Source organism: Ascaphus truei, chromosome 7 (genome assembly GCF_040206685.1).
Source record: "Ascaphus truei isolate aAscTru1 chromosome 7, aAscTru1.hap1, whole genome shotgun sequence".
Taxonomy (NCBI): Eukaryota; Metazoa; Chordata; class Amphibia; order Anura; family Ascaphidae; genus Ascaphus; species Ascaphus truei.
The window spans coordinates 60,942,466-60,965,566 of record NC_134489.1 but is presented as its reverse complement, the minus strand read 5'-3'; the positions used below and the strand labels follow the sequence as shown (position 1 = coordinate 60,965,566).

The 23,101-nt window shown below is 46.9% G+C and overlaps 1 protein-coding gene across 1 annotated transcript in view; it reads left to right on the top strand.

The window, feature by feature from the left end:
- Nucleotides 1–23,101, top strand: part of CASP8 (caspase 8) — a 33,907-nt gene that overhangs the window by 8,230 nt on the left and 2,576 nt on the right. The window contains 5 exon segments of the mRNA XM_075608650.1: nucleotides 605–743; nucleotides 4,800–4,858; nucleotides 21,138–21,279; nucleotides 22,592–22,650; nucleotides 22,652–23,085. Coding sequence (XP_075464765.1) covers nucleotides 605–743; nucleotides 4,800–4,858; nucleotides 21,138–21,279; nucleotides 22,592–22,650; nucleotides 22,652–23,085 — 833 coding nt within the window.

Below are 23,101 nucleotides of genomic sequence, written 5' to 3'. Positions count from 1 at the left end.
ACAAAAAGGACAGTTCTCTATAGTAGTGGTTCTAAAACCCTCTTCTCAAGACCCTGGGTCACCCAACATCCGAGGTACTAAGCAAACTGGATGCGTTCACCTAGGGTTTTCCATGTGGTGCGCCCAGCCGGCCGATGCCAGAAGCTCGACCTGCCCTGAAGGTTACGTAAGAATCAGCACCCCCCTCCCCCCCCCCCCAAGGATTGTGGGTAGGGACATGAAAATGAGCACAGTTGACATGTCACTTTTAGCTTTCTATTCTGCAACAAGGATGTTTATTGTCCCAAAATAAGATATAAAATCAGTTTAAGAAAAAAAACGGTAACAGCTCTAGGGAACCTAGAGAGGAAGCTAAAGGTACAAGGCTCAATCAATTCAGTGATCTGCAATACATTGTGTGTAATTATGTTTGTGTTAAAAACTGCATGGGCTTTCAGTGAACCAAATTTAGAGCTGACCAGCAACAGGTCAGGTTTTCAGGATATCCAGCTTAAGTACGGGTGGTTCAATCAGTGACAGTAAGTCTTGCTACATCTGTATCTATTTATATGGTTTTAACAACAAAAAAGCTCAGAAAGGTGGCTGTCTTTTCTTGCCGTTGCAGAGTATGTTGGATATTTTCATTGAAATGGAAAACACAGGGATACTGGATGAAAACTCACTTGAAAATCTGAAGGACATATTTCGCGAAACAGATGAGAATCTCCTAAAGAAGATTAATGATTATGAGAACAGCAGGATAGGTACGGGAAATCAAAACACACAATTGTGTTTTTTATTGTTTTTAAAGAGTTTGCTACAGTACGTTTTCCAATTGTAGAACTTTGAGCGGCCGCACGCAAGGAAAGGAGGTTCTATCAGTCTCCCACCTGCAAAACTAGTGGAAAAAAACACATTACATTTATCTAGGGAAAAGATCAAATACAATGTGATTTTTTTTGCTTTGATTAAAATAATGTATTTTCTCTACTTTTGTAAGTGGGAGATTTTTATATATAGTTCCCACAGACTGCATGTCATCTAGATTTTGCATATCAACTGCTGTACTCGAACTAGTAGTAATGACACACCTCCCCAGGCCCCCAAAGAGACACATATACCTCCCCTATCCCCAAGAATCACCCCCTCCCCCCCCAAGAAACACGCAGCACACACTTTACCTTGAATGCCTCCAGGAGGTTTAGTGCGGCAATTTCAAACCCGGTTCAAATTAGACATTTTACTAAGCCTTTTTGATACAGAGACAAGTGCTCTAAAACCGGTACAGTCCTTGTCAACCTGGTAAGTATGGTCACCTTAGTAATGAGAAAGAGGAGGGTTCTGGAGTAGATAAATAGATGTTTTCTTTCTCTACGTACATTTTAAAGGTGCAACCTCCTCTTTCATAAACAAAAAAAAAATTTGTTTTGAAAAGGCATCCCTCCCAAATGAATAAAGCTATTCTGAAAATTCCTGCACCCTGGGATAGAACAATATGGCAGAAAGAATCAGACCAAAGCTTTGATTTCTATCTGATGATGTGACTGCCTGTCCTCACTTGAGAGGAGGAGCCAATAAATAGTGAGGATGAGACAAGCGGGATTCTGGGAGAGGATCTTTCTAAAGAAGCCTATTACACTGATAAGGTTTTATACATATATATACATACTAGCTGATATAGCCGGCGTGGAAGGGCAGGGGGCATGGAGTGGAAGGGCAGGGAGGGGAGGGGCGTGGAAGGGCGGGGGGCCGAGGCGTGGAAGGGCAGGGAGGGAAAAGGGCAGGGGGGCAAAGGGCAGGAAGGGGTGGAGGGGGGCAAAGGGCAGGAAGGGGCGGGGGGGGCAAAGGGCAGGGAGGGGCGGGGGGGACAAAGGGCAGGGAGGGGCGGGGGGGGTAAAGGGCAGGGAGGGGCGGGGGGGTAAAGGGCAGGGAGGGGCGGGGGGGGTAAAGGGCAGGGAGGGGCGGGGGGGTAAAGGGCAGGGAGGGGCGGGGGGGCAAAGGGCAGGGAGGGGCGGGGAGGCCAAAGGGCAGGGAGGGGCGGGGGGGCAAAGGGCAGGGAGGGGCGGGGGGGGCAAAGGGCAGGGAGGGGCGGGGGGCCAAAGGACAGGGAGGGCCGGGGGGCCAAAGGGCAGGGAGGGGCGGGGGGGCCAAAGGGCAGGGAGGGGCGGGGGGGCCAAAGGGCAGGGAGGGGTGGGGGGGCCAGAGGGCAGGGAGGGGCAGGGGGTAGGGAGGCCAAAGGGCAGGGAGGGGCAGGGGGGCCAAAGGGCAGGGAGGGGCAGGGGGGCCAGAGGGCAGGGAGGGGTGGGGGGGCAGGGAGGCCAAAGGGCAGGGAGGGGCAGGGGGGCCAAAGGGCAGGGAGGGGCAAAAGGGCAGGGGGGCCAAAGGGCAGGAAGGGGCAGGGGGGCCAAAGGGCAGGGGGGCCAAAGGGCAGGGAGGGGCGGGGGGCCAAAGGGCAGGGAGGGGCAGGGGGGCCAAAAAGGCGGGGGGGCTAGGGGCAGGGGGGCAAGAGGGCAGAGAGGGAGGGGGGCAAAGGGCAGGGGGGCAAAGGGCAGGGGGGGCAGGGGGGAAAGGGCAGGGGGGCAAGAGGGCAGGGAGGGGGGCAAGAGGGCAGGGAGGGAGGGGGCAAGAGGCCAAAGGGCAGGGGCGCAAAGGGCAGGGTGGCAAAGGGCAGAGGGGCAAAGGGGAAAATGGCAGGGGGAGGGAGGGCAGGGGGGAAAAGGGCATTGGGAGGGAGGTCAAAAAAATGATAATGGAAAAGCAGAGCACTGCCAAAAGAAAATAAAGAGGGCCTGATGCAAAAATGAGTTTATTAATTAGGCATAATAGCCAAAAAAGGACAAACACACTAAATATAAAAACTCTGACGCGGCGGGAAACGCGTCAGAGTTTTTATATTTAGTGTGTTTGTCCTTTTTTGGCTATTATGCCTAATTAATAAACTCATTTTTGCATCAGGCCCTCTTTATTTTCTTTTGGCAGTGCTCTGCTTTTCCATTATCATTTTTTTGACCTCTCCCTAGCATTGTAGCACGCACCGGCACTTTACACACGGAGCAGCTGTTCCATCCGGGAGGATTTCCTTCACGAGCTGCGCAGTGTCCTGGACATAGCCAGTGTGCAGCCGATAACCCCTTTCCTCACCTGCTCCGGGACATCACAGCATCGACGGACCCAGCTTGGAGGTTTGAGTGTGTCGTCCTCCCCACCATCAGCCGCCACTTACCCCCCTGCAGCGACGGACCGGTTCACCAAGGGATCTCCAGCAGGCACCCGGTTAGACGGTCAGAGACTCTGCCTGCAGGGCTGCTTTACACCTGTCAGTCTCTTCACCGGGTTTGCCGCAAGTTCAGCTGAGGAGTTGTACACCAGCTATCTTCTCCTCCTCGGGGGGGTGTGTTGCATCGGCGTGGGGATATCGCTTCCAACGGCTCCAAACAGGTGAGGTGGGGGTATTCAGGCCCGCACATAACATCGGCATTCCAATTGGGACACTTATACCGTTCATTTATTCAATATTTGGTTTTTACTTAGTGCATATTTCTTTATTGACTGCCTGGTATATTTGTAGCACCACCAGGGGATCATCCCCATTTCTTTTACATTGGGAGGGAGGGCAGGGGGGGCAAAGGGCAGGGGGAGGGTGGTCAGGGGGGGCAAAGGGCAGGGGGAGGGAGGGCAGGGGGGGCAAAGGGCAGGGGGAGGGTGGTCAGGGGGGGCAAAGGGCAGGGGGAGGGAGGGCAGGGGGGGCAAAGGGCAGGGGGAGGGGGGGCAAAGGGCAGGGGGAGGGGGGGCAGGGGGAGTCAGGGACGCAGTAAATAACCCATTCCCCTGCGTTTACTCACCTTGCACACCGCCACGCGAGTCCCGGCCACCCTCCTCCTCGGGCTCCTCCGCGGAGAGGTTGAGACGCTACGGTGAGGAGGTGCTGTGCCTCTCGCGGGGAGAGGCGGAGACAGCCGGGGGGGGGGGAGAGCCGCATGCTCTGTGTGAGTGTGGGTTTGAGGGAGAGCGCCGGGTGAGGGAGAGCCGCGTGCTCTGTGGGGGGGGGGGGTGAGGGAGAGCGCCGGGTGAGGGAGAGCCGCATGCTCTGTGGGGGGGGGTGAGGGAGAGCGCCGGGTGAGGGAGAGCCGCGTGCTCTGTTGGGGGGGGGGGGGGTGAGGGAGAGCGCCGGGTGAGGGAGAGCCGCGTGCTCTGTGGGGGGGGGAGGGGTGAGGGAGAGCGCCGGGTGAGGGAGAGCCGCGTGCTCTGTGGGGGGGGGGGGTGATGGAGAGCGCCGGGTGAGGGAGAGCCGCGTGCTCTGTGGGGGGGGGGTGAGGGAGAGCGCCGGGTGAGGGAGAGCCGCGTGCTCTGTGGGGGGGGGGGGGTGAGGGAGAGCGCCGGGTGAGGGAGAGCCGCGTGCTCTGTGGGGGGGGGGTGAGGGAGTGGCCTATGGGTGGTGAGAGTCCCCCGCTGAGTGTAGCGGCGCCTGGGGGGGGGGGGGGGGAGGAGGAAAAAGCGCAGGAAAGCGGGAGACCCGGGGAGAGGAGGAGGTGTGTGTGTGTGTGTCCCCGCCTCAGGCCAATGAGAGGTGTGAGGGGGCGGGCGGGCCAAGGGAGCAATCTCATTGGCCTGGCCCAAGGTCCAATGAGATTGCCGCTAGGGACACAGGGAGACACATACAGACACGGACACATAGAACGCTTTCAGAAATATATAGTAGATTAGCCTGTTATGTGAGACAGACCCTTTAAAATATACATTTATTACAATGTTTAGATGGTACAGTATTCTCCTAAGTCTAAATATATATTTTTTTCTCTAACCGCAAAAATAATTTCCAGGTTCTGGGAGCCCCTGTGAGTTGCAAGAAAATCCCAATCCAACTGAAGCGCAATTAGAGGTAACATGTTTGTTTTTTCTTAAACAAACAAGCACAACTTGTATAAGAAAACATTTATTGAAACACAGATATAAAATAGTATCTTTCACTTACATGTGATTTAACACCGACGGGTGTAGAGCGGGCACAGATGCTGGCAGATCACGGCGTTCTCACTGATAGTCCACGCTGATGTTTGTGCAGCTGCTCCTCCGGTCCCAGCGTCCTGCACTGAGTCCCGGAATAATGTAGGGAGAAAAGTGACCCAAGTATAGCACTCAGGCTCACCCTCTGGTGGTGAATGTAGTAATTAAAATAATCCTTTATTATGTAACAATAGATAAAATAATGGGTGTTAAAAGATTGAACTGAAGGTTGGTTGAATCTTGAGACTGATAGCCGTTTGGCTCAGGATCCTATAAATCAAAGTGTATCAATAGACCATTGCTAGATAACACTAAATGACAGTCCTTGTAGAGGATCTGTCAACCAATAAGACGTCCAGGGAATTGTCTTAGCTTGTATGCAAGATAAGATAAATAGTAAATCAATCCGCAGTCGTACTGATAAACTACAACAGTGTAGATCAGGTGATTGCATTTACAGTTACTGGTATGGTTAGTGTGGTATCTAGTTTATAGTATAATTAGTATACCACAATTTAACCAATAGAGGTATTTGGTAGATCTGGGCTAATCTGAATCCTCCATTTGAAAAGGTAGAGGTATAGGATTTTTACACCAATGAATAAATGATATGACCTCATATAACCTTGCATAGATGAAGTAAATGCAATGGTGTGTCCAGGTAGTTCTCCTAATGCTGAGATATCGTATATAGGTTTGTAAGGAATCCGCTCCGCGGTTTACTGGTTGCCTTACCTTGCAGACTTGTGAAGTCCTGGAGCACCTCTCCTGATGTTTGCTGCAGCCTGGATTCACTCACCAAAGCAATACACACTCCCTCTGGTATCTATTGCAGCTGTGCAGCCTATCACTGCAACATAGACTTGCATTCACTCATTTGGAGCAGTACCTTCACACCCCCCGCCGGGGATTGGCCCGCTGGCCTTTAAGTATTGCTTTCCCATAATGCTCCTTGCCGAGCATAGTCCTTACTGGATGTCACTAACTGTTCTGCCACAAGCCCCCGCTTGTTCCTGTCTCTCATGCTGAAGCGGAGTATTCTCCTTGTTGCCGGCAGCTCCAGGTTTCCTAAGGCCGGCTGCTATATTCATGCAGCGGTCTGCTCCAGTCTCCTGTGTTGTAGCTGAGTACTCTTCTTGTTGACTTCAGCTCCTTGTTTCCTGTGACCGGCTGCTATATTCACGCAGCGGTCTGCACCTGTTCTCCTGTGCTGAAGCAGAGGTTTCGTCCCTGCGTCCTTCAGCCTCCTGGATTCCTGCACTGAAGCGGAGGTTTCGTCCCTGCGTCCTTCAGCTTCTTGGATTCCTGCACTGCAGCGGTGGTTTCCCTGTCTTTCTATAGCTTCCTGGTTCCTGGGGCCTACTCTTTCCCTAATCTAGAGAGGCCGTGTCCTGGTTCCTGCGCTGTTACAGAGTATTCCCCAGGCCGCTCAGGACTCTTGCGCTGTAGCACTGGTTCACCCGTGCAGCTAAGCGGTGTGCTACGCTGGTCTGCTTCCCATCTCCTGTGACCAGCACCATGGGCCATGGCCGTCGCTCGCGCAGAGCCCAACCCCGCGCTCCTAAGCTGAAGCGGGGCTCTCCTGACTACATGTTGCCAAACTCTTGCTTGAACAATGTTTATCCTGATATCTCCAGCCCTGACCCTGGCTTGTACAACGACGACGCTGTCTTCTCCTATCCTGATCCTGCGATGTACGACAACGAACTGCGCAATCCGGATCAGCCTGCGCGGTCTCAGGTCGGTGCTTTTACAACCCCACCTCAGCCTCGCGGTCCGACCCTGGTTTGTGGCGAGCAGAACCCTGACAGTATGCTCGGCCGCACAAACTCGGACCCCGCTGAGGTGCGGGTTGGTAAGTTTTTTCCTAAAAACCTGTCCCGGTCTGTAGACCAGTCCCAGTTTGAGAATGATTATTTGTGCGATATAATACCCCTGATGGAAGATCCGTTTATGTCGGAGGGCTTAACTCCCTTGCAAAAGAAATGCCGTAATGATCTGGTTTGTAAGGCTTACTGCCTCAGAGACTTAAAACAGTATCTGGCCAGTGAAAACAGTGTTTTCTCCCCTGATTCCCCTTTAACTGGGGATAAGGTGACTCCTGTGGAACTGGTCAATGCCTGTAGTACACTCAATGCCCTGGCTTTATCATTGGACATTCCTTTAGTACTCCCGGACCCTTCCGTCATGGTGGCTCTCGCTCACGAGACGCTGCATGTACTTTCCGTGGTATTGGATGATTGCTTGTTAAAACAGGATCGCCCCCTGGCTGCTAACGCCGTCCTCTGGCGGTTTTCCTCTGCTGCCAGTCCTGTCGCTAAACCGGGGGACGTATCTCCGTCTCCGGGAGATGACCAAACTAACCCATTAGCAATATCTCCTAACGTAGTAACTGCCACAGTCCCAAGCTCTGATTGTGTGCCCGGGTTCCCTGACACTAATGATATGTCTACGTTAACCCCTGCCGATCAGTCCTGTGAGGTTCCCCTGGAGAGTACATATGTTTCACTAACTAACACTAAGGTTCTAGTATCAGAGAATAAGTCCCTTAGTTCCCCTATTTCTAGCTCTGAATCCCTCTCTTTAGGTCTTGAGGGTTTTCCAGCTTTAACCTCTGCTAGGCAGTCCTGTGCGCTTTCCCCGTCAGAGAAAGAATCCCTAGGTTCTGTCCCCAGGGTCATTTCTGTATTAACCCCTGAGGGGCAGCTCTCTGAGTCTCATTTGACAATTCCCTGTTCTCTGCCAGCCACGGTCACGCCCCTAGCTCCAGAGGAGAGATTCCTTGTCTCTCCTAGTACAGAGAAAAGATTTCCTGTATTTTACTCTCAGGCACTGTCTGCATTAACCCCTGTAAATTCTTGCTGCCTCCAAGTTAATGCCTTCATTTTAGCCTCAGAGAATGAGTCCACAAGTCAGACAGCAGAGGTTGCATTGAGGGATTCCCATAACCGTACGGAGTCCTTAGATATTCTTTGCTATAAATCCCCTGCTTCAGCTCAAGTTTCCGCAGTTTTGTCTCCGGAGACTTCGGCTAAAGTTCTGGTTCCTGATAAATGTAGTCAGGAGTCAGGTTTTTCCCTAAGCTTGGTCGCAGAATTCCTTCTCCCGGGTGTTTCGCTGAACCAGCCTGTCGCCCACATAGCGGTGATCCCTGCTTCAGCGCATAGTTCCCACATTATGGAGTCTGCAGTAATTTCTGGTTTCCCAGACATTCCTTACCAAATACCTACTTCAGAGACCAGTACAGTTATGATTAAACCCTGTGTACTGTCTGAGTTCGCCTCCTCTTTAAGCTTAGGGTTAAAAGCATACAGTAGTCTGTATGTCCCTCCTGGGGTTCATATTATGTTCCCAGGAATGTTTGCTGACGCACGGTTTTCGCCCAAAAGTGACGCTTTTTCATATAGACTAGTAAGAGACCCCCACACTGTTTCTCCTTTCTCTGAATTGTGTCTTACGGGTTTTGAAACTCTGAGAGGTAGTGTTTCTCCTTCAGATTCTGAATCTCTTCCTACGATGGTTATTCTGGCTGAGGGTTCCCCTGATTTCTCTCTCCAGGTTAATCCTCCAGAGATCAGCATATCTGGGGTCACTCCCTTTGTATTGTCTGAGACCATCATGCCTATTTTACAAGTCCTGGGGTTTAAATCTGGGCTATTTAGCTGTCCTGCATTTGCTGAAACTCTGTCCCTCAGTACTGTGTCTAAATTTGCCCCAGCAACTATTGGGTTACTCTGGGAAGAAATTAAAGCTCCTGTCCTAAAGGGTATTTTTTCTCACATGTCCAGCAAATCTAGAACCTCAGTAATTGTTTCTAAGTCACTTATCAATACATCTGATTTTTTCTCTAATCAAACCCAGACACCCTCACTATCGGTTAGGAGTCCTGTGATCAGAGATTTTGCACTAGAAAACACACCAATTCATGTTTTTGTCAGGTTAGGTACCATTGCAGTTTCGGAAAAGACTCCTTGTACTCCTAAGGTGCCTGTCATTAAGAGTTTTCATAGTTCATACTTGCTGCTTGTTGATTCTCAGATCCCTGTCACTGAGGTACAGACTTCAGCTTCTGATGTTAGCTTCCCTCCCGCCACTACCCTGGCTTTGCCTTTTTCTCAAGATACTGACATTAAAATCCCAAGGTCTATTCCTGATTCACTGACAATACTATCTTCCAATGAAGATTTCCCAGTATTGGAGAGCTCTACTGTTGGTTGCTTCTCTGCTCCTGCCAAACCATGGTTTTGTCCCTCGGAATTTTCGGTTGCCCCTGTTATTTCCTCTCAGTTGGAAATACTCTGTACTTATCCCAAGATTTCGGTTCCTATGCCTGGTTTACTGCTTGCCTTGTCACCTTCCATACCAATACCGGGAGATGCTTCCAACCAACCTATACCCTTACTAACCATTACCTGGGAGCCTTCTAGAGGAAAAATTCCTCGCAAATTCCAACATGCAGTGGTCAGCCAAGACTTTTTCTGTTACAAAGTTCCTCCTGGTGTATTCGATCAACTATCAGGGCCGCTGATCCTAGAGTCCGGTTCATTTATTAAAGACTGGGCTTCCTGTAGGGGTTCTTCTGCCGTTTCTGCTCTGGAACCCTCTGGTTCTTCACAGCCCTGGATTTCCAAGTCATTTTGCGGGGCGAGCCATGTACCAAGGATGTTTCTTCTACCACTCTCATTTCCTAGAACTGTACTCACCAAAGAACTGCTCGTTTACGGATGCCCTTTCCACCTAAAGAACTTTAGGAACAACTCGATGTCTCCGAGACCCATGGATGGTCCTGTCTGGCTGCAGTTTTCACCGTGGGGTGGGGGTACACTAAGGAGTAACCACGAGTCTCTGGACCACGACTCTACCCCCAATCCTAGACGGTTCAGCAACAATTCCCGGTCCCCCAACTCTATGTGTGCTCATGTTCGCCCAGAGGTCTCGCGTGAAGGGGGGGGTACTGTAAGGAATCCGCTCCGCGGTTTACTGGTTGCCTTACCTTGCAGACTTGTGAAGTCCTGGAGCACCTCTCCTGATGTTTGCTGCAGCCTGGATTCACTCACCAAAGCAATACACACTCCCTCTGGTATCTATTGCAGCTGTGCAGCCTATCACTGCAACATAGACTTGCATTCACTCATTTGGAGCAGTACCTTCACACCCCCGCCGGGGATTGGCCCGCTGGCCTTTAAGTATTGCTTTCCCATAATGCTCCTTGCCGAGCATAGTCCTTACTGGATGTCACTAACTGTTCTGCCACAAGCCCCCGCTTGTTCCTGTCTCTCATGCTGAAGCGGAGTATTCTCCTTGTTGTCTGCAGCTCCAGGTTTCCTAAGGCCGGCTGCTATATTCATGCAGCGGTCTGCTCCAGTCTTCTGTGTTGTAGCTGAGTACTCTTCTTGTTGACTTCAGCTCCTTGTTTCCTGTGACCGGCTGCTATATTCACGCAGCGGTCTGCTCCTGTTCTCCTGTGCTGAAGCAGAGGTTTCGTCCCTGCGTCCTTCAGCCTCCTGGATTCCTGCACTGAAGCGGAGGTTTCGTCCCTGCGTCCTTCAGCTTCTTGGATTCCTGCACTGCAGCGGTGGTTTCCCTGTCTTTCTATAGCTTCCTGGTTCCTGGGGCCTACTCTTTCCCTAATCTAGAGAGGCCGTGTCCTGGTTCCTGCGCTGTTACAGAGGATTCCCCAGGCCGCTCAGGACTCTTGCGCTGTAGCACTGGTTCACCCGTGCAGCTAAGCGGTGTGCTACGCTGGTCTGCTTCACATCTCCTGTGACCAGCACCATGGGCCATGGCCGTCGCTCGCGCAGAGCCCAACCCCGCGCTCCTAAGCTGAAGCGGGGCTCTCCTGACTACATGTTGCCAAACTCTTGCTTGAACAATGTTTATCCTGATATCTCCAGCCCTGACCCTGGCTTGTACAACGACGACGCTGTCTTCTCCTATCCTGATCCTGCGATGTACGACAACGAACTGCGCAATCCGGATCAGCCTGCGCGGTCTCAGGTCGGTGCTTTTACAACCCCACCTCAGCCTCGCGGTCCGACCCTGGTTTGTGCCGAGCAGAACCCTGACAAGGTTTTATCGCATCTGTATGATGGCTGATATGACCTCACATGACCCTCCACTGGAGGAGTGTACAACAGTGTTACAAGGCAGATTTATTAAACTTGAATTCTTTGCCTTTATTTGACTGTACATCGGTATATTTACACCATAGGTATAGGTGTGTGCAGGCTCATTGAGGACAGATTGTGAGAGAGTAATACCAGCTGTGTATTCACAGCATAGTTACCAGCCCCCTTAGGATCTAGGGATTGGTATCACAAATAAGGAATGTCCTATAGTAACCTTAGGGGTCAGAGGAGGTACCAGAGTACGGGAAAGGTCACAAGTGTGGCCAAAAAGACTCCTATTTGCACTCACTGTTTCCAGAATAATTGGCTTGGAAAGATTCAATCCTTGGGGTTTCCCCCATAGCCATACAATAAAATATTTAAAACCAAATTTATTAAACACATCTATTACAAAATAAGCAAAAATAGTAAGACAACCACTATGTGGCTAAAACGGAAGGGGGGAAGAGGGGGTGAGCTGCGGGGGGCGGGGAGAAAGGAGTGTAGGTATATTTACCAGAGCGGTGTGAGGCCTGATACGTCTAGTAGGTAAACCAGGATATTGTCTCTAGAAGTTCAAAGTGTAAAGTATGGAGTATATCTCCTATTCATGCGTAGTTAGTACATTACTACTAGGATGTTAGTTGATACTGTGTGTATCTCCTTGGTTCTATTATAGCATATATCGCCGCATAAGTAGTTTACTCTGCATGTACACTTAATACTGTTGATATTTCAGGTATTAGTATACCTATATGTGCCTAAATCGTATAATGCTAAATTACATGTGATCACAAGAATTGAGCCGACTACGCAGCGTTATTTCTGCATATGAATATTTCACAGTCCAATGGCGTCAATATCAGTTATATATACATATGAATAATGCTCAGTTATACCCACGATAAATATCTAGTTTGTACTGATTGCCATTATACACGATTTATTAGTTCAGCTTCAGCTATACAGCTGATGGAGACATACGACCTGGTTATCTCGAGCTTTTCAGGACGACAGTCTCACACCGCTCGTTACCCACGTTCCCGCGCGCTCTGGTTTCATCACAGAATCGACGTCATCACGCACCACGTACCGACGTACGTTTCGCGCCACTGGCGCTTTGTCAGGGTAATGGGAGTGGTTATAGAGATCATGCCCCCTCCTACTTATGCGGAAGATCGAAGGGGGGACATTCCACAAGGACCTATCCACTCACAGTAGGTACAGGTAATCGCATGTATCAGTTTAACCAATGCAGGCTATTCTTACACTATGTGTGTAACGCAATATCTACCTGTATATTGTCATGTTGCAACATGCAACCTTATGGATTAGGAATGAGTATCTTAATGATCTCATAATTACAGGAATGGTTTAGGCGCCGTCTGTAAGCGTCGTAGAGTAAAGTTATTCGTGTAGAAAATGCTTCGAATCCAGATATTAATAAGGTGACAGGCACTATAAAGATGGCTGCATCAAAATCATACATTACTCATATCTAGTATAAATGAGTAATTCCATCATCACGGGTATAATAATCTCATCCTATCTCTATCTCTAATTCCATGTGTCTTTATGTTCAACATATATATATATATTTTGTGGAAACCTAGTAGAGTACACCTAGTATTGTCAGTGTTGTAGGAATGTGAGAACAATTAAATGACCGCCTCTAACCGTCAATACGGTCATGGGGAGTTAAAGACTCCACTATATACCAATGCCCCTGATGCATCCCATCTATCATAGAATCCATATAAGATAACTAGAGGGTAGTAACCTATATAATGATATTGGTGCAGCCATCTGTATATAACATACTTAGTGAGATAGGACTCAAAAGGAGGGGTGTGTGATCCTGCTGTTCTGAAAGGGTGGCGATCTACAAGAATGATGAATAAATATATCCATCATTCATGCCATTGGGCTGTAGCGTCTGCAGCGTGAATATCCATTGGCACTCACGCTGCATCAGACGTTTGTCCCAGTTACCCTTTCGGGGGCCCCAGGGTATATGCTCTATCCCACAGAATGTAAGGAACTGTGGGTCACCATTGTGTTAATTGTGATTGTGACGTGCGACAGGGGTATCTTGGGCATTTCTTATGGAGCCCAGATGTTCCAGAACCCTCACTTTGAGGGCTCTATGAGTTTTGCCCACATATCGCACGCCACATCTACAGGTGATAAGGTATACTACACCCACTGATAGGCAGTTGATAAAGTCCTTTATGCCATGATGTTTATTGGGTGGGTTTGGGATTGTCTTAGTGGCTTTCATGAAGGGACAAGCCCTACACCAGCCACAAGGATATGAACCAACAGGTTTCCTATCCCCCAACAAAGTTCTTTGTTTCTTTTCTTTAAATTGACTATGTACCAATCTGTCTTTCAGGTTTCTGGCCCTTCTGCAAGTCATCATTGTTGACTCCTTTAGCACCTGCCTCAAATCGAAATAGTTTCGTAAGATGTGCTAATGCTTGGTGAAGATGTTCCTTAGCTCATGCCACTGATTATTAAAAGTACCAATATAACGTATGGTTTTCTCATTATGTATTGGTACATATTGTCTGTCGACTAAAAGTTGTGCTCGTGGTGTTTCTTTGGCCCTCCTATAAGCGTTATGTACAGCCTTCTTGGAGTAACCTCGTGTGGTAAATCTCACACTCATATCCCCTGCCTGTTTTGTTAAATTCCTCTATTGTTGAACAGTTTCTGCGCAACCTTAGGAATTGTCCCGTAGGGATGTTTTTTATTGTGTGTTGTGGGTGATGGCTGTCGGCGCGCAAGAGACTATTGGTTGCCGTTTCTTTCCTATAGATGGTAGTTGACAATTTACCATCTAGTTGTTTGGAAATAGTCAGATCAAGAAAGTTAAGAGTGGTGTCACTCACTTCAAAGGTAAGTTTTAGGTTATGATCATTTCAGTTCAGTACGCTGATGAATTGATTCAAAAGGGGTTTGAGGCCTTTCCACAAGAGGATTATATCGTCTATGTAGCGCCCCCACCATTCCACATACATAGTGTATTCTTCCAGGGCCTCGCTGAAGACCACGGTTTCCTCCCACCAGCCTAGATACAAATTGGCATAGGTGGGGGCACAAGTGGTCCCCATAGCGGTGCCCTGGATCTGGTGGTAAAATTTTTGATCAAATATAAAGTAATTCCTTGTGAGGACAAAGTCTAATAGTTGGATAATGAAGTCATTATGTGTATAACAACTGGTGTCCCGCTGAATTAGAAAGTGAATTACAGCCTTTAGACCAACGGCGTGAGGGATACTTGTGTACAGTCCCTCAACGTCTAGTCCTACAAGTAATGTATCTGAACTTACAGTCACCTCCTCCAATCTTAACAGGACATCTTTTGTGTCACGTAAGAAAGATGGCAATGAATCCACAAATAGCCTTAAAACTACATCTAGATACTTGCTTGCATTCGCCGTATTAAGTGTACATGCAGAGTAAACTACTTATGCGGCGATATATGCTATAATAGAACCAAGGAGATACACACAGTATCAACTAACATCCTAGTAGTAATGTACTAACTACGCATGAATAGGAGATATACTCCATACTTTACACTTTGAACTTCTAGAGACAATATCCTGGTTTACCTACTAGACGTATCAGGCCTCACACCGCTCTGGTAAATATACCTACACTCCTTTCTCCCCGCCCCCCGCAGCTCACCGCCTCTTCCCCCCTTCCGTGTTAGCCACATAGTGGTTGTCTTACTATTTTTGCTTATTTTGTAATAGATGTGTTTAATAAATTTGGTTTTAAATATTTTATTGTATGGCTATGGGGGAAACCCCAAGGATTGAATCTTTCCAAGCCAATTATTCTGGAAACAGTGAGTGCAAATAGGAGTCTTTTTGGCCACACTTGTGACCTTTCCCGTACTCTGGTACCTCCTCTGACCCCTAAGGTTACTATAGGACATTCCTTATTTGTGATACCAATTCCTAGATCCTAAGGGGGCTGGTATCTATGCTGTGAATACACAGCTGGTATTACTCTCTCACAATCTGTCCTCAATGAAAAACAAAAGCGCAAACGCACATAGTGAAGTAAATAAAATCAAATGATTATTTGTTTATAGGGTAATAAATCTGCGTACATCAGATTAGTAATAAGACCTCATTTCATGTACATAGACGTGTTACCAGGCATCACAGGGTAAGTACTGCATCGAGGGACATCCACCTCATTGCCTGGAACTTTTCCTCCACTTGCTGAACGGACCGTCTGGGCACTTCAGGATGCAGCTTCTGCTTGGGGCTGTGTTGGTACAGTTTGAGTCTTACTTGTCAGTAAGCTCTCCCGATCACCTCTCCGTCCAGCTGTTTACCAGTGTAAACGCTGGTAGGAATCAGAGAGGTTCCAGCCTCCGGTTAGCTTTGGAGCTGTTAGTCCATGTGTCCCATAGAGTTTCACGACGGCCGCAAAGTGCGGATGGCCGTAAGTGAAGATTTTACGGCACTTAAAGGTAAACACCACACGATCGAAATATGCCACAGAAATACAAGTTTTGGGTATAAAATCACCAATTGGACTTATTAAAAGCAAATAATCTATCCAACGCGTTTTTTAGCAACGCTATTTCATCAGGGATATTGAAAAATACATTAATTAAAACTTATATACCCCTATACACTTGTGACCTTTCCCATACTCTGGTATAACCTATATCCCGTATGCACCCTATTTCCTATACATACACCCAATATTTCTATACAGCTGGAGAGCGGTAGTCATCCTTCTCTGTTTGGGTCAGAGGAGGTACAGTATAATATCTTAGTCCTTGGAGCACCGTTAGGCAAACTTAGTGGGTCAGCTAAAGTACAAGCTGATCATGGAGTGAGCAGATAATGTGATCAAAGTAATGAATAAGTACTTCAAACTACACCCCCTAGAGAGGAAGTACTCCTATATATTCCTAATGGAGATAAGCCCCTAATACATTTCAGTTTGAATAGCAGGAGCCGGAGTGTGTCATTTGGCAAGCTAGTGGGGTAAAGTTGTGACGGGAGCTTTGTGACAGGCTATTAATAATACACAAAAATATATAACTGGGTTGAACTGGTACGAGACTTAGATATGATAAAATATAATTTATTCCTTGATAAAGGTGAACACAACAGATTACAGGCATACCCCGCATTAACGTACGCAATGGGACCGGAGCATGTATGTAAAGCGAAAATGTACTTAAAGTGAAGCACTACTTTTCCCCACTTATCGATGCATGTACTGTACTGCAATCATCCTATACATGCATACCTGATGTAAATAAGGCATTTGTAACAGGCTCTATAGTCTCCCCGCTTGCGCACAGCTTCGGTACAGGTAGGGAGCCGGTATTGCTGTTCAGGACGTGCTGACAGGCGCATGCGTGAACTGCCGTTTGCCTATTGGGCGACATGTACTTACTCGCGAGTGTACTTAAAGTGAGTGTCCTTAAAGCGGGGTATGCCTGTATACAAATAACAGGCAAAATATAGACACTTACTTAAAGATTAGGACAAGAAAGCCATCAGGATACAGGATGGGCCATTTCTTCCATAATTCAGTTGGCATCACAGCAATACATGCAGCCCATGAATGAAGACATGCAGACATGAAGACATTTGAGTAAGGGCTGACTCTGACTTAAATACCATGTCAAACTCATCTCTTAACCCTAGATGCCGAAAAGGCTAGCAAAAGTCTTTGAAGCTGATTTTGGACTTGCGAAGTATCACACTTAAAAACCAAACAGTTCCTGGTTCCTGCCTCCAACATAAACAATTAGGCAATTTAGCCTTTGATCACCAGGCTTTGTAAATTCTAGCAAGATGTTCCATAACAGAGGGAGTTTGCAGTTTTCACAACAGATTCAAAATCCCATATTCACTGTAAATAACTTCATAACTTCAGTTCAGTAATACTTACTTGCACGCGAGACATATTAATACATTCCGTCACACATGACGCTCCCAATGAGACTAAATATTACCATGTAGTACTAAAATTAAGAGAGATATTAATATCTGGCTCTTAGTATCTGTTAGATATCAAGTGTTTAGAATCATTAGTTGGGGCTAAGTCCCACGAATACACCTATGTAACTCTTAGCACATTCAGCCAAGGACATCTCATAATATTCTTATATTTAATAAGGTCACTCATTCTGTAGCTCCACTCCTAAATCAGAGGCGTTTGGGCCAGTCTACCACATGGCAGGATACTATGGTTTGTAAGTGTGAGTTATAACGCTCACCCCCCACTCTAGCTTCCTGCAAACAGGTATTAACATACTGTACACTAAAAACCCCTTCTGCTTTTCACACCCAACTTCAATCAAGCCTTTTGAAGCTCAGATTTTCTGAAAAGACACACCACAGTTGTATTTTCTTAAACTGTAGCTTATTAACCCCTTAAGCCCCAGTGTGTGTGTGTGGTGCAGACACTGGCATAACACAATACGGTTACACAGGGGAATAAGCATTTTGATATTGACGCGAGGTAAAAACACATTACTGGACCTCAGTCCAGTTAACCCCTTGCTTCCCAGGTGAGGGTAGAGGGTGGCCAATTGGGGTGTAACCCCTTTAATCCCGGGCCAAATCCTCCTCATCGTCACAAAAGTATCTCATAGTCTTGCGTAAGTACATGTATCTGAAGAGTAAAAACCCTGTTAGTCAAGTTACAAGGCTTGTATTGGTCCGTCGGAACACATTAAAGCCTATATTTAGCAAGAGCAGGGAACCGCATCAGCTCGCCATGCGAGACAGTCAGGTGCGGTGGTAATCGATCCCTGCGCGTGCACGTCTAGGAATGACCCGACGTGCGCGTTTCGCGAGAGACGCTTTTTAAAGGCAAGTTGCAAGTAGTGATGAGGGAACCCTGCAGGTTAGCAGGTATTTATAGGTCCTCCAGGTAAGCAACATCCGTGTTAACCCTTGCTGTGCCAGATACGTGTATGGAATCCTGTGTCTATATTCACAGCCATGAAATCCGAAAAATATGCACACAATCTGAACAGATTATACTATATCCATAATAGTATTAGGTGTATAATTACCACCCATAAGCACCGCTCACAATATCACTGTGGCAGTAGCAGGGGCTCCCTTACTATTTTCTGAGTCCTGAATGCAATGGTCTTGCGAGACTTTGCCTCCGTCACAATCTTTTGGCTCCAAGCTCCAAACAGCAATTCTACTGTTCACCGGCAACACCTCTTCCTCTCGGCTCTCACTCGAGAGGGTGACACACTCTGTCTGGCTCTGCTCCACTGTAGTGCCTATTGCACAACCCTACGCGTTTCGCACATTAGGCTTCATCAGGTAATGAAACGCATAGGGTTGCGCAATAGGCACTACAGTGGAGCAGATCCAGGCATAGTGTGTCTGTTTGGAGCTTGGAGCCAGAAGATTGGGACGGAGGCAAAGTCTGGCGAGACCATCGCATCTTGCTTCCGGTACTCAATGCAGGACGCCGGAACCGGAGGAGAAACCGCACAGACATCAGCGTGGACTATCCGTGAGAACGCCATGATCTGCCGGCATCTGTGCCCGCTCTACACCCGTTGGTGTATCTATTTATATCTGTGTTTCAATAAATGTTTTCTTAAGCACAGCTTGTATGTTTGTTTTTTTCTTTTCTTGCATATCAAGGTATTCCCTCTCACCAAAGGAACACTGGACTCTGGACCCATTACCCTGGTACCACAGACTGAGCACGCTTTTGATAAGTAAAGTACACTCCAATGATCAGACTAGTTGAGCACGGTTCTTTTGTATATTCCATATGTTTGTTTCTTTGCCGTCCTTTCCCTGGCGAATGTTGACAACACTTAACCACACTTGACAACACACTTGAAAGTAGCAGTCCCTCCAAATAAGGAAGTGTACTGTATATGTTGTGACATATTTGCACATCTGGGCAGTCAATGTTTTTTTTATACCCAAATCTTTTTCAATATATTTTATGGAATAGGTGAAATAACAATACAGTATAACTGGAATCGCATATCATTGTAACTGTAACTTCTTTATACAGTATCAAGAAAAGTGACTAAATTGTTTTTTACAAGCAAGAAAGGAATGGACGTTCTCTTAGGCATGTTATTTAGATACCACCTACAATATAAGTGTTTTAAAGTTAAAAGAAAACAAAGCACTCACCCGTCCTTCCCATATTATCTTTTTTTTTAAAAGATTGAAGATATTATAAAATATGTTTGCATGTCTTTATTCCAATAGTAGAACACATATTGAAATAGTTATTTTCGTCATATTGCTGTGTATAAGATACATGTTCTGGGACCACTAATAACACATTCTGCCGGTGTAACCCTTTGCTGTGTCATAAATATACATCACAAACACTTATAATATCTGAATATGGTAATGTCCACAGTCTGTTGTTCTCCGTTGTGCACAATTTTTTTTTTTACTACCAGTCCTTTAAATATTACAAATATATGCTGTGAGGTTCAAAGTATGAATGTCTGCGTGACATTTTTTTGTTTTGTTTGCCCCCCTACAAAGTGCCACGGTATGTTATGTGCTACCAGCGCTTTGCAATATATGCCATCATTGAGTTTATTTCCACATTGAAATTTTACATTTTCTTTTTAAAGTTAATTTTTAATTAGTGATCTGAGAATTGGGTTGGGTTCCCCTGCCTGACCATTTTGTCTGTCAGACAGACCCTCCTCTCTTCCCCTGCCCTTATCTTTATTGGCTCTGTGAGAAGGACAGGGTGAAATAAATGTAAAGAAAACACTTGCAGTTTGTAACTGGATTTCCAGGGAAAACAATAAAAGCCAAATCTTTGCCTTTCGCATGGCTAGATTGGTTTAAGGAAGACAATTAGATTTAAATTGTTTATAAAAGAATGTTTTGTAGTCGGCTACTGTAGATAGGGATTATCATTTGAAATGCTATTTAGGCCTCTAACTTGCTGTGATTGTTATATTAATAGCATGTTCTTGTATAGCGCTATAATTGTAGAGGATTTGGGAAGCCGGTATAGGGATTTGCATAGTGGCGCAGCAGATTAATAGCAATGTGTGAGGTAGATGAGTCTGGCAGCAGCATTTCCGACAGATTGCCGTGGGGACAGGTGAGGGGAATGCCAATAAGGAGGAGGGTGCAGTAGCCGAGGCGGGACATGATGAATTAAAATTGTCGTTGCATCTTAAGTACAAAAACGACATATTCTAGCGATATTTCGAAGGTGGAGGCGGGAGAACTTGGGGGGCTTATTCCAGCTAGTTTAAAGCGGCCATTTGGGTATCTGTCGAAAATTCCTGTTGATGCCAATGAGGCTTTTCTTCTGAAAATGGCATGAACGGCCGCTTCAGACTTTGTTGATCTTCTTTTATGAGCGACTTAATGCGAAAAATGATGGAGGGGGTTGAGTCAATGATGGCCACTAGGTAGCGGATTTGGGGTGTTGAGAAGATTGTTGAGTTTGTAACAGTAAGGGATCATTTTGGTGCAATGATGCGTGGAAAAGGGAAATATTAGGAGTTCCTTTATGGACATGTTAAGCTTCGGGTAGTGAAACATCCATGAAGAGATAAGCGAGACTGTTTATGGCACAAGACTGGATAAAAGGGAGAGGTCCGGGCCTCATCAACATTAAGATAATACTGAAAAACAAATAAGTAATAGTTCACCAAGAGAGGAGGTGTAGAGTGAGAAGAGTAGAGGGCCTAGGATGGAGCCTTGTGGAACCCCAACAGAAAGGAAGAGTGGAGAGGAGACACCAGAGAAGGAAACACTGAAGTAGCAGTCAGGTAGGATGTGAATCAGGCGAGGGCTGTCACAGAGGCCAATAAAGTGGGGGGGAAGGGGATGGTCAACTGTGTCAAAGACAGCAGAGACATCCAGGAGAATAAGTAAGGAGACGTGACCTTTAGACCTTATTGTAACACGTTGACCACTTTAGTTTGTGCTGTCTCAGTTGGAGGTTGAGGATCATTATTGGACTGCCTATTAAACTGCAACAAACATTTTTATAAACACACTTTTTCTGTATTCTTAGCCAACCAAACTAGTTTATAAAATGGACAGTTGTCCACGTGGAATTTGCCTGATCATAAAAAATTACAACTTTGATACGGCAAGACAGGAGGTTCCTGAGCTATACAATATGAAAGACAGAAAGGGAACTGAAGAAGATGAAGGTGAGACAAGTATGCTGTATACATTAGGATCAGAACATAAATACAATACAACAGTGTGTTAAACAAGGGCAAATACTCTTTGCCATACAAGCTACAGCAATAATGTTTAAAAAAAACTCATGAGTATATTTCATGTCTCGCACAGGTTGGCAAACCTGCTTCATTCTCCCCATTGTCATGTCATACAGCGTTGATAGGGATTCTGGGTAATGAAATACAGATGAGCACACTAACATTTTAGCTTCCTATTCATTTTAAACATGAACGATTCCATAGAATGTTAACTTGTTGCATTCCAAAGAAGCACAGGCATCGGAAAACGACATGTAACAGTGGAGTGAATGAATCAGATTTAGGGGACCCGTGGAAGACATGCAGATACTCAGGAGTTATTTGCTTTGCTTCACGAACACAATAAACATAACTGCCTCTAGCGCTAAAGAAGTAAAAGAAAGATTTAACTGTGTATGCTCAGATCTCCATCAAAGTAGTGACGGAGCAAAACAGACCAATGTGTGGTGCACCACTCATAAGTGAGAATAATGGAAGATGAGCATTTTAATATGTTGGCGGTTCATCACATATTATGCATACGGCAAAAGACTTTGTTTTGTTTCTGAAATCCTTTAAGTTACATTGTTTTCTTTCTGAGCCATTAGTCTTTTAGACCAGGGATGCGCAAACTGGGGGGGCAGGGGCCGTTGCAGAGGTCCTGCGCTCTTTCCCGAGGCATTTTAATTAAATGCCGGGGGATCACGTGAGGCCTCTGCAACGCTATACTTACCTTGATCCAGACACTCTGTGACACGTCGCCATGGCAACGTGGCGTCAGGGTCATGTGACGTCACACGTGTCAGATGACGCCGCGGGTAAGGTGACATGACCGCGAGCGTCACTTGACGCAGCTCTAAGGTAGGGAGGGGGGCGCCAGCACCGAGGCAGGGAAGACGGGGGCGCAGCTGAAAAAGTTTGCGCTCCCCTGTATTAGAGTATGAAACTCGGCTCTGAACATTATATATCTTTAAGGAAAGTATCTTCAGCTGGGATATTGAGGACACATATTGTCTATATATGTATTAGCCCCTTTGCTGGCAGATGGGCCAGCAATGCATTGCCCTGCAAGTCCTACCTGACCCTTTGTTCAAACAAAAGGTCTGCAGATTTATTTTACAAAGCAATGCATTGCAGGCACCTCTGGCAGTGAAAGACGTATTGTGTATTGATCGGAAGGCACCAGTTTCCATGGTGCAGTACAACTGGGGATGGAAGATATTTTTTCTTGCAATCCACATGGCTCTTTCTCCTTCTGAAGAATCACTCCGCAGAGTCTTTACATTGCTTCGCTTTGAAACAGTTGTGTACAAGGACCTGAAAAGGAGACCAAATCCTCCCGACCATCCAGTTGTATAGCAAACAAGACCACGAGAAGAGCGACTGCTTCATCTGCTGCATCCTCTCTCACGGGAACAAAGGCGTAGTTTACGGCACCGACGGGCAAAGTGTTGCTATCCGAGTTCTCGCCTCCGGCTTTTCCAGGTTAAAATGCACTTCGCTTGCTGGGAAGCCCAAGGTGTTCTTTATCCAGGGGTGCCAGGGGAGAGAGTACCACAGGGCAGTGCCGCTGGAATCGGATGCCGGCAATGTCTCCTTGGGTTGTGCCAAGATGGAAGAGGATTTAACTCCAGAAGAACCAGATTTCTTGCTTGGAATGGCCACCATGAAGCACTATCTATCATACAGACATACAAAGGAAGGATGCTGGTACATACAGTCACTATGCAGACACCTAGAGGAGATGTGCCCCAGGTAATGTGCTATGGCA